Genomic DNA, 12,790 nt, shown 5'->3' with positions numbered 1-12,790 from the left:
TTTGATTGCTCTCACTGAGCCATCTCATTCAGGATTAGTGAACTATTATTTGTTCTATTGCTGTTTAATTGTGACTTAATAATAACTGTGCATGTTAGCACACAGGAATTAAACAAGCATGTACAAAAATTACAAATATTCCTGCTTTGTAAAAAAATATCTCTAGGACCAAAACCAAATTCTAAAGACTTCAAGAAGTTAACATTAATATGGAAAGGAGACACATGTATGGATCAGATGTTTCCAACAAGCTGGCATAGTACATTAAATGCCATGTAGACAAAGTGATGAGTTATGACTGAAGTACGGAACTTCCTATCGGAAAACTCATTTTACTTTTCTGAGGAGTATCTTAACAAAAACTGTTAAATTTACTCTTCTAGATTATATTATAATAAGAATTAGCAGTGTAATTTAATAGTCTTTTGTAATGTGAAGTAATTTCATTGTATTGCTTTTCAATTAAATAAGGAGAAAGAGTGTTTGTGTTCTGGCCACAGATGAGCCAATTGTGTCTGACTGCTGTGTCATCCTCTGCCAGTGGCATCATCAGTTGCAGTATGGAGGGGCATGTGGTCAGCACACCCCTCTCCCAGTCATTGCCAGGTTTCTTGCCCTTAGAGCTGTTACTAATCAATCGAGTAGCTCCTCAGTTGGCCTCACAAGGGTGTGTGCACCCTGTATCACTTCTCCCCCCCCCCCCTCCCCCCCCCCCCCACACACACATACACACAAAAATAATCCTTGGCAGTACTGGGAATCGAATCAGGTTTCCACATAAGGCAGTTAGCTGCACTGATCAGTTGGCTATAGAGGTGGACTTTACATAAAATCAAATATATATTTGACTTTTCCCACATCCCAGAGCCTATTCTCTGTGAGACTGATTCAATGTGATTAATTTAATTTAAAAAGAAAATCAGTGCAAAAGGTTCACTGATGTTTTTACACATGTAAGTTGACATCTGTTACTATGAGGACATTTTTAACCCTGCGCAACAGTTAAGGTAATTGATGAATACCAAGTGATGAGATATTTATCTACCCTTTCTTATTAGAACACAAGTTTATTTCTCATTTTATTTTTTTTCACAGCAGATTCATTAATATTCACATAAGATAGATGCATAATTTCGTATCCATTTAAAAAATATATATATATAATGAGCCCACTGCAACATAAGCAGATTACATATGATATTGATGTAGTCATACATTTAAATTGCCTACAGAGGTAAAAATACTTTCTGACTTCAACTGATATGCATATACCCTTTACACATGTCACTGGCAGAAATTGCATTCTAACTTAAGACAATAAATTTTTACACACTGCTGATGCTGCCATCAAAATCTGCAGTCCTTTTTTTATTGTGATGTCTTTAAGGAGCACAACCACCTTTTAAACATCAGAGATGAAAATATCCAGTATTCCGCAATTAATTGTGACATAATACAAGTATCTTTCACCTCTTTGCAAATGGAACTCTCAATATGTCACTGGTTCCAACAGTATGTTTTCCAAATATGCACATTTAACAGCATATGGTGTCAGGAATGCTAGAATAGTGAATAAAAAAGTTTTCAGCTTTGTTTCACCTTTGATTTAAACATGTTGAAAAACTCACATAAATGCATAATATAAATAACTTAAAATATGTGCCTTTAAATGGAACATGTTAGACTCATAACAAAATGAAAATATTCATTTTCAACTGATCATTCCGCAACAATAAAACCATGGAATATTGTTGAAAACAACATATTTATGCTATATGCGATTGCAGTCTTTCTTGGCGTATTCCACTGATGAAGTCTTCTCACCAGAAGATGATGGGTATGAAACTCATTGAAATGTTGCGACAAGACGACGCCAACACTCAGCTGATAACCGAGAAGAATTTATCAATATATTTATGCTGTCTTTCAGCTGTCCCTTTTTCTTGTTTGCATTCCTAATTTTAGAATATTGACAATTGGAGATTCTAGCATTAGAGATATGACAAATGCTAGGAGGAACGCTGCCACTACATTCCCAAGATACAAGACAACCTGCAACATTAAATACTGCATTAGGAGAATTGCAAAAATAAGCAGAAATAATCATAATTAGGCTTCTAGTGATGTAATAAACTAGACAACTGACACATATCTTAGCTGTCAATATTTATTTACTATTTTTGTTTGTTTGTGTGTGTGTGTGTGTGTGTGTGTGTGTGTGTGTGTGTGTGTGTGTGTTTTATCACACTGAAATAGGAAGAAATACAGGTACTCTACAAGTTTACCTGATAACTGAGAAATAGTATCATATATCTCAATGTATAACTCTAATTTTATGGCAATAGGACAAATGTTGGAAAACAATAAGGCTTCTATGAAATGTAGCCTACTCCAGTTCATTATGAAGACAGTTAGTGATGTTAATTTGTGTAGTAGCTGTTCATAAAGTTATTTTGATGAATATAGATTTATCACTGTGATCCTTTCTATTTATGACAGTAAACATTTATTTTTGTGTAATATATTTTCTGTGATATTTATTTTTTCTGTAATGTTTATTTAACTGCTAAATTTATTTTTGTGTAATAGAACCTAAGCTGTAGATACTTTAATATGTAACACATTAGAACTGTTTATGTAATACCACAACAAATTTGTAAAACTAATATGTTCCATAACCTGTGATGTATATTCACAATGTGGATTTAAAAAAAATAAATAAACAAATAAATAAAAAAAAGGTATCTCTTTTAGATTAATTGTACTGTAATATTTGAACTCCTTTAAATGATTCTTTTATCAGAAAACAAAGTATTTTAGACATATGAGAGAAATGATTAAGGCAAGTGATTATCAATTAGAATGACTTCCTGTGTAAAAAAAGTAATAACTGGAAATATTATTGAATTCATGTAATGTATGGAGCAACTGGAAAAATTATTACATAATATAAATGAGAACAATGTGTTAGAGATGAATCAACTTGACAGAAAGTCCACTTTAATTTGTACAGATATGCTTCTCAAGCTAAACTCATCAGATTTATATTTACCTGAAGTTTTGTATCCCCATCAACATCTCATCTTAGAGAATATGTTATAACTGTTTTTTACAGAGATATAATTGTAGTCAAATCACAGGTGTAACATGATGTTTCAAATAGTACTTCAGTACTTTTTTGTGATTATTTTGTTAAATATTTGAAATTTCATATTTGCAATGTATAGATGATTTCAGCTCAAAAAGATACTGCAAATCACATGTGTCATGCAATACCAAATGACAGTGGAAAATATGGATTTACTTTTTTTAAAAGAAAGAAACAAACAGAAGTGTATGTAATATTTTATATCTCCATGCATTAAGGTGGTAAAATTAATCTGGTTTGATATTCAGTTTAGTGAGCCATATTAACAGTGACAGTAAAACATGAAGAATAACATGTACACTAGCAGCAGCGGAGTTGCACTTGCTACACGCAGTAGCAGACAAACAGCATAGTGAGACTTGAGATGGGGAAAATGAGGATACGGTAACTGAAATACCTGGCCAGTCTACAAATATATATTTAAAGTGACACAGCACTGGACAGTGTTAGTACTATGAATGGAAGGCTTGCTGTCAGTCTGTCTCTAATACAGTTGATGACAACAATAGACACCAAAACATCGGTTAACATGTATTTGCCATGTCTTCTTTGCCCGACTTGTCATTTCTTATGTACCAGCCCACATCACATTGTCTGCTGCTGTCATGCAGCAGTATTATCCCCCCCCCCCCACCTCCCCACCCCCCACACAATATATATATCATTTTTAAAACCTTTGTTAGTAATGAAAAGCCAACTACAATTTTCTGCTCACTAAGGGAATTGCACAAAACAAATGTGAAGTATTTTTTTGGGCTCATTCCGTCTACAAATTGCAAATATCTATTCAAAAACTAGAGAGAAATATGCCTGACAACCCTTAAGGGGCACACCTGAGTCCCAGATAAAAATATTAGTTTCTATTATAATCTAGTTTCTTATAGCAACTTTCTTGTGTTATAGTAATATGTTCATATAATTCACATTATCCATAAGATAACTCTAGCAATATTTTGCAAGACTGACAGGCATTTTGATTTATCTACTGAGATGGTTAGTCTGTATAGTATACAACAGAAAGAAGGTCTGTAGCAACAGTTACTGCTGTTTCATCAAAGTTTATTATCCTTTGATAGCAAGTTAATGGAGGATGGGGAATTGTTACAATTCAACAAAGCTTTTGAGTAGTAAATCACTATTGACAGTTTGGATGATGATGATGATGATGATGCTCAACATAGTAGTTGTTGGGACTCTGACTAAACCATTTTGAGACAAATATGATTAATGTATCTAAAACACAAATACGGGTAGGAAAATTTTTGTTAAAATTAGCCTTCTTTTTCTCAGGCACATTAACAAAAATTGATATTTTAACATGGTTTTTGGTTTAAAATACAAACTTGGGACAGGAGCTAAAACATTTTGTCATGAAATGTGACTCGCTGATTACATAAAGAAACTACTAAAATACCTAACTGTTAAAGTAAAGAGATGATCTCATTGGATGACAAAGCAGGACAAAAATCAGCCCCTGGAGTAAATTTTATCCTATTGCCACAATAAAAAACAGATTCTATTTAATGAAGTATTCAGAAACCTGAATGTTTCAAGTATTGTACACTGGAGTATACTATTGTTGCAGAGGAGGACACTGCCTTAAAGGGAATTGCTCAGTTCAGTGTAATTGTTGTGTCACTACTGTTTATGCATCCCTGTTTGTTCATGGTCTAAAGGATATTCACAGGTCCTGTGGCTGTTTGAGGCAGTGTAGCAATCTATTATCACATCCTTTAATATGAATGAGAATGACAGAAGAGGGGGATGAAAATTCTCAGTATACAGGATGAGTCACTAACTATTGCCACCAAGAATAACTCCGAAAGTATGATAGTAGCTGAAAAGTCTGTGGGACAAAAGTTGCATGACATTGGTTTTTTGTTGCTAGGTGGGGTCACTTCAGAGATATGAAGGTCAACTTTGTTTTGTAAATGGATGCTATAGTTTAGTACTTATTTTCTGATAGTGGCTATCAAGACAAATCCAATGATGTGTAACAGTAAGGTCAACAAAGGTCACAAGGGTGGCATGAATGTCCATTTACAGAAGGTGTTGGAAGTGATGGTAATTGGTATCAATGCAGTGCTGCAATCTTCTTATCATGGATTGAGTGGTATTCCTTATCGCTTCGGCACTTATCGAAGCACATGTTCTGACAGTTCTCTCTCACTTATCTTCAGGTGTAGTTGGAACATCTTTATAAACAATGCCTTTTATGAATCCCCACAAGAAAAAATCCAGAGGTGTCCAGGCTGGCAAACAAGCTGATGACGACACGTCTCCTCCGCATCCAATCCAACAATTTGGGAATTGTCTCTGCAACTCATTTCTAGCCATCAGCAAAAAACCTGGACACCCATTGTGTTGATACTACATTCTGTTCCTTGTTCCTAAAGGTATTTCTTCCAATAACAGACCTATTGTTTCTCGCAGGAATGTGGTGTACTTCCTACCATTAAGATTTCCATCGATGAAATAGGGTCCTATAATTCTGTCGTCTAGAATCCCACACCTTACATTCACCGAGCACGGTTTTTGGTGTGAAACTTGCTGCAGCCAACATGAGTTTTCAGTTGTCCAATAATGCATGTTATGCAAATTAACATTTCCATGGTTCATAAATGTAGCCTCATCCATAAATAAAATCAAATTAATAAATGTGTTATCTCTCTGAATCTGAAGCTGAGCCCATTGACAGAATTCAATAAGATGCATACAATCTGTACCAGTCAATTCTTGGTGGAGACTGATATGGTAAGGACGATATTTGTGGTGATGCGGAACATGAACAACATTACTCTGGCTTATGGCAGATTCCCTTGCGATATGACGCAAACTAACAGAAGGATCTCAAACCACAGTGGCAAGAGTACCAATTTCTGTTGCATTGTTAGTAACTTTCCTTTGACGGATATGTTTCTGATGCATTAAAGATCCAGTTGTTCTCAATTTATCATACACATATTTAAATGTACAACATGTAGAGTGAATATGATGAGGATATCTCTCAGCATGTAAGTCTCTATCTCTCTCCGTAAATGAGAAGCATATCGACTTGTTCTTTGAAGGAATACATTATTCACATTTGCTTGATTCAATGATACTAGTCTTACCATTCCTATTTTTGTTGTATTGCAAAACCATCGAATGGTGTTTACATGTCAATGGAACGTTAGATGGATTCGCTGTATTCGGTGAATATTTACTATTTGCATGATATACGACTGAGAATCGTCAGAGCATGTGCTTTGATAAGTGCCAAAGTGATAAGGAATACCACTCAATCCATGATAAGAAGATTGCAGCACTGCACTGATACCAGTGGTTATCACTTCAAACACCTTCTGTAAATGGACGTTCATGCCATCTTTTTGACCTTCATTGACCTTCAAAGACCTTACTGTTACACATCATTGGATTCGTCTCAATAGCCGCTATCAGAAAATAAGTACCAAACTATAGCATCCCATTTAAAGAAACAAAGTTGACCTCCATATCTCCGACATGACCCCATCTAGCAACAAAAAACCAGTGTCATATTATTGCCCCTGCTCCATGCAACATTTGTCCCACAAACCTTTCAGCTACTATCATAATTTCGGAGTTATTGTAGGTGGCAATAGTTAGTGACTTACTCTGTATATTTTGCAGTCACACAGTCCACAGGTACCACAAATTTGGTATGAAATGACGTTGCAACAGTTTTGATGTAATAGAACAAAGGGTGCGAAGACTTTATATATTACTGAAAAGAATATTAGTTAAGGCAAAGAGCATGCCTGGAAAGATTTTTTAAATTTAAAACTCACTATCATTGAATTTATCATGTAAAAAGGAGAGCAGGAATGAAAATTAGAACATCTGGAATGGATTGTAGAGCTTGAATTTTAATGGTCTTGACTGTTCACTGCCCACAGAAAGACATTGCAAGGTAAGAAGAACTTGTTCTTAATTTGATGGGGATGTATTTGAAAAGAAAATTGTCTTTCAGAAGGAACAAACTCTGACAAAAAACACAGTCCATTTCCCTAAACTCACTGGCATGAAAGAAAACATGAGGCTTTAAGAATTAAGTGTGGCACTGAAAAATTACAAGGATAGTTTTCTAAACATTTTGATGACATTTACAGTCTTACATCAGTTTCTGAGTCATTTCTGAGACCATTTGCGATTTCAGTCAACAACATATATTGACAGTTTGTACCAGGTAAAAATTACACTACATCTTCAGCATGTCAAAAATAATTAAATAATACTGAAACTTTGTTTTGTTTGTGATCTATTTTGTTGAGAGATATAAAATATGAAACTTAGTCACATGCAGAGTGACTGAATTGCCTTTCAAATTCAGTGCATTCACAGTTTCCCTTTCTTCTCCTCCTCTAGCTCAGACAGTGTCATGTGGCAGTACGTGCAGTGTGCAGCCAAGCTGAGCACTATGGCATGCAAGCCCAAGCATGGCTCACCAGCATAATTCTTGGCCACCCCTGCTCTACTGCAAAGTAAAACCATGGTGGGAAAAGGCACACTGTGTTACACTACATCTGATAATGGATTCTTAACTGCTTCATCTGCAGGCTTACTTCTTACCTGCTGAGGTACTCAGTGGAATAACATTTCTTTATGATACCTTAATGGGCGAAGAAGTTCTATACCATCTTAACTTGCTTCTCTGCATGATGCACATGAGAAACAGCAAATTCTTTTGGCATGAGAATCTTGAGGATACATCGACAACTTCAGAAAATACCACAAAACAGCCAGGGTAAAACTCCTGATTGGGTCCATTAGTATAGAATGTGACTCAGTTGCAATGACCAGTTAAAAATAGCACACTATCTGGCCTAACTGCAAATTAAAACTGAAGAAATAGCACAGATGTAGGAAATTAAACATATGGAACCTTGATAAGCAGGGAGAACCAGAGGCTGTCCATAGTTTGAAAGGAACATTGGAGAGAAAATAAATTTATGGTAAAACTCAAGTAAAAGAAGGGATTAGCTTCTAGGACACATTCTGAGGTATCAAGGGATCATCGATTGGGTAATGCAGGGGAGGGAGGAGGATAAAAATTGCAGAGAGTGATAGAGATTTGACTACTGTGGGCAAATAAATGCAGAATGCAGTAGTTATACAGAGGCTTGATCAGGATAAATTAGCACAAAGAGCTTCATCAAACCAGTCTTCAGACTAATGTCCACAACAACAGCTTCTGAATAACAACTGGTTTTTTCTACAGATTTCAATAATATTGTCTCATGCAGTACAGTTTATAATTGCTTGGCATGTATCATTTAATTTTTTGGGACTACAAAAGTATTGACTGGGTGTAGTACTCCCCAAACTTTTCAGCTTGACAGTGGCATTGTACTTAGACAGGTATAGTACCTGTGGAATCTATCTGATAGATAGATTTCAAATAATGCACTGTTTAAATTCAGTTGACTTATTCTGACAGAATAAATATCCATGATCTTCATATATAAGTGGATATCTGCAGGCATTTGCCAGTACTGTCAATAGCATACACCTTTTTAATAAGTTACTTATTTTTAGCATATATGAAATAATATTTCATCATGGTAATACTGCGCGGGTGCCACTATGGTAGGGTAACATGGAAAATTTACATACTTCACATACCTGTAGAAGGTTTACATTTACATCTATATTTATACCCTGAAAGTCACTGTGCAGTTCATGGTGGATAATACTTCATACAAATATTTGCAATTTTTCTGTCTTATTCCATTTGTATATGGAGTAAAGGAAAAATGGCTGCCTATATGCCTTGGTGCACAACCTACTTTGTGTTATCTTTTTCTCATGATCATCATATGAGATGTGCAATGGAGGTAGAAGAATTGTTACACAGTCTCCCTGGAACACTGGTTTTCTAAATTTTGTCAATGAGATCATTTTCCATGAAAATATTTTAATTTTTTGGTTCCCTGAGCATTTTTATTAGACTTTTGTAATGATTTAACCTACCTGTTATGATCTTTACAGCATATCTGTGGATTTGTGTGATGACTGCTGTGATACCTATTTCATAAGGACTCCAAATGTTGGTGCAGTACTTCAAAAATGGTTGTATCAGTGCTTTATGCCATTTCCTTTACACACACATTCCACTTCCCAAGAACCCACTCCATTAATGTATGTTTACCATTCATCTCTGATACTACTGGTTTTAAATGTTTGTCACATTTATTTCTTTGTAGTATTACCCTGTAATATTTAAACAATGCAACAAGCTCCAAAAGTTTACCACTAATTTTGCAGTCTGATGCTACTGGGTTATTTACATTTGCCATCAACATTATGATGTGTTTATCTACATTTCAAAATCTGACATTCATTACACCAAATTGTCCATGCAATTCTGAATTTTCTTGCCTTATCCAGTGACAACTCTTTTCTGTAGACAATAGCATTATCCACAAATAATCTAATACTGCTAATCGTATCTGATAAATCATTTATGTGCACTGGTACTGCTAATGTAAGTAATCCTGTTACATTTCCTTGAAGCACATCAGAAGTTACTTTCATTCTCTTGAACATTCAGCATCGAGTCTAGCATACTGGGTTTATTTAGTCAAAAATTCTTTGACTCAGTCTTATTTGTGGTAATACTTTTGAAGATCATATCTTGGCATGAGATTACTTCCTGTTACCTTAGAAATAACAATTTTAATATGACAACTAGTATTAAGATGGTTTGAGTGTCTCAAGTAGTGGTGTGAGTAAATTATACTGATTATAAACTAACAATGTTAATACTGGCATTACTTGTACTGCTGCAGCTACTGACACTAATAGTGATAATAGTAGTCATAATAATAATAATAATAATAATAATAATAATAATAATAACAATAATAATAATAATGACAATAATCGATATAAGAAGAAGTTTTAAGTGGACAGAGCAGATTTTTCTCTGTTATAGAGAGTTCTGGGGAAAGTAAATTTAAGGAGACTGCATCGGCTAGGAATACTGGGAAATGAGCAAGATCAGGTTGGAAAGAAGGATGTACAAGGGATATGGGAGTGTAAAAAGACAATGGTAATCACTATTATTGTTTTAATAGATATGACATTGTCTGTCTTCTGAAGCTGGAGTTGTTATTTAGTTTTCTAATGTAATGTGGGAGGTTGTCCCAGAGTCAGGTTAATGTAATGTGGGAGGTTGTCCCCGAGTCAGGTTCCTGCCACTGACAAGGCCATGTTGTTCAGACAAGAGGGTTAAGGTTGGGGGAGAGTTGGAGGACAGTGTTCATTGATATGATGGTAGAGAAGATAGAAGATATGGAAATCACTGTGTTCGTCTGCACGTAGCCAGAATAGCTGTGGATATGATGGTGAAATGTGATCCAAGAGCTGAACATCACAGGTATCATGAACGCAGGCATTCAGAATACAGAATTTGTGTTACAGAGAAGCAGGATGGTAAATGCATATGAATGGCATTTTGCATGACTTGATTATTGATAGACCAGAAACAGGCTTCAGTAATCATGAGGAAGACTGGGAACTGAATGTTGTCAATAGCATCATTTAATGAACAAGGAGATAATTTCAGAGAGGAGAAAATATTTTTGGTATCTTTTGGGTCACACATTTCCCATCAGCCAGTGGATTATCAGCTCTGACAGACTGTTGTGTATGCTTAATGACCTGCCAGTTGGATTCCCCTGCACCATCTGGCTCAGCAAATATAGTATCGTTCTATCTTGAGTGGACTTAAGAACAGCAAGGTATGTTCTATCCATAGACATCTTGTACTTAAGCTGGAGGATGATTCTCTCTGGCTGTTCATCTGATAAGCCCCTGCAACATGTCACAAACCACACTAATATTGTGGAATGGCGCCAATATGGTGGTGCCAATGCTCTTATCTGGGAAGGCATCAGGTTAGGTGCATGTACATCTAAACATTGTGTCTTAAGGGTACTGTGATAGCAACAGTCTATACGACTCATATCCTCCAAGGGTTTATACGCTGTTTTGTGGTGCATATGTACCTGGATTCCCTCTGATACATGATAATGCTAAACTATACTGAGTTGTCCTGATGGACGAGTGCCTGAAATATGAAGACATCACGTGTTTAGGATGGTCATCTTGCTCTCTGGATATGAATTAAAAAGAACATACTAGGTGCACTGTAGAAGAGGGGATTTCACCCCTATCATTGCTATCATGGATCACTGCTAACTCGATACAATGCTTGTCCAGTAATGTGTTACTACAAGTCCATGCAGAATGGAGACCTGTCTGCATCCTGTATTGCCATCAGGCCATCACACTCCATACTGACTACCTGTATGCCACTGGTGAAGGGATACAAAGTGCAGCAAGTGCTGTGACCCATGCTCTGTGGCGAGTTTCCACGTTCCCCTTCTATTTATATCATTGTTTCACGTGTCAACATGTTGTCAGCTCATATTTTAATAAACACTGTGAATCTGTCCATTGTCGATGCAGAGAGCATATAGGTCACCTCACAGCCTGTTACGTACTCATTTTAGCACCACTGAACAAAGCTTGTGCAGTAAATACAATGTTGTCAATGCATAGTACATACTGAGAAAGCATGTTTTTCAAAGTTTCTTCAAAGTTAAACAAATATTTTTGTTGGTGCTGGTGTTTTATAGATGAATTTGTGACAGCTAGGGAATGTCATTAGAGATCTATAATTCAAAAGTAATGTGTATTTCAAATACAGTAAGCATTCTCCATGCCCATATCGATATATCCTTCAGTTTGATCAAATTAGTCTGAAATTAATGTTTTGACTAAATATTGAAAAAAACTGTTTAGATTAACCTCCTCAGATCCTGCGTGTCGTATACGACACACAAAATAGGTGAACTTTGTTTAGCCACAGCGCCAATGTAACGCCAGAGACACATGTCTAAGTAGTTTCCCAGACGTCCGCGAGATGTCAGCATGGATTGTCGCGAGTTTCAGCGGTCTGGCGAGTAAAGTGACGAGTGTAAGCTTTGTTTTCTGAGTGCATGCGTGAAAAGGCGGACAAAATGATGTCGAGATATTGTAAGTACCCATTTATGTAAAGTTATTTACATTTTGTATTACTTTAACGTGCATAATGTTTGAGGCAAACACTACTGCTCGGTATGTGAGCGTTTTAAAACAACGAAATAATATTTTTCTCTGTACTACAAAAGGCTTTGTACACGTGTGTCAGATAGGACACATTGGAACTGAATGTGTATTTCTGTGTACACTAGAAAACATGTCCTAAAATTATTGAGCAATAGTCAATCGTTATCCTTAGACTTATTTTACAAAAGTTGCATTAATTGTTTGATGCTGTAACTATAATTACAGGTTTTTGTTTCATTTAAAGTAATTAAACCTTTGTTGACTTCTTCAGTGTCAGATGCACAGATCCTTGAAGAGTTGGACAGACCTCTGGAGTTCGATGGAGACATCTCAGAACTTGAATGTTTATCCAGTGATGAAGAATGCAATGAAGATACTGTTTTAGCACCAGAAGTGGAAAGTGATGACGATTCTTGTGAAGTTGTCTCAGATACTGTGACTGATCAGTTTGGCAGACAGAAATCCAGAAATGTTCCCCCTTGGCGCCATACAGACGTCTTTGAGCCG

General features: G+C 35.9%; 1 protein-coding gene across 1 annotated transcript in view; it reads right to left on the bottom strand.

Annotated features, from left to right (window-relative positions):
• Positions 1–1,728: 1,728 nt before the first annotated feature.
• The window catches only part of LOC126470720 (nose resistant to fluoxetine protein 6-like), a 167,866-nt gene continuing 156,804 nt past the window's right edge, over positions 1,729–12,790 (bottom strand). Inside the window, exon 15 of the mRNA XM_050098724.1 lies at positions 1,729–2,052. Coding sequence (XP_049954681.1) covers positions 1,927–2,052 — 126 coding nt within the window. The 3' untranslated portion in view covers positions 1,729–1,926. The remainder of the gene's footprint in view (positions 2,053–12,790) is intronic.

The sequence above is a fragment of the Schistocerca serialis genome, chromosome 3, assembly GCF_023864345.2.
Source record: "Schistocerca serialis cubense isolate TAMUIC-IGC-003099 chromosome 3, iqSchSeri2.2, whole genome shotgun sequence".
In the NCBI taxonomy this organism is placed as follows: Eukaryota; Metazoa; Arthropoda; class Insecta; order Orthoptera; family Acrididae; genus Schistocerca; species Schistocerca serialis.
This window is presented reverse-complemented; position numbering and strand designations above follow the sequence as displayed.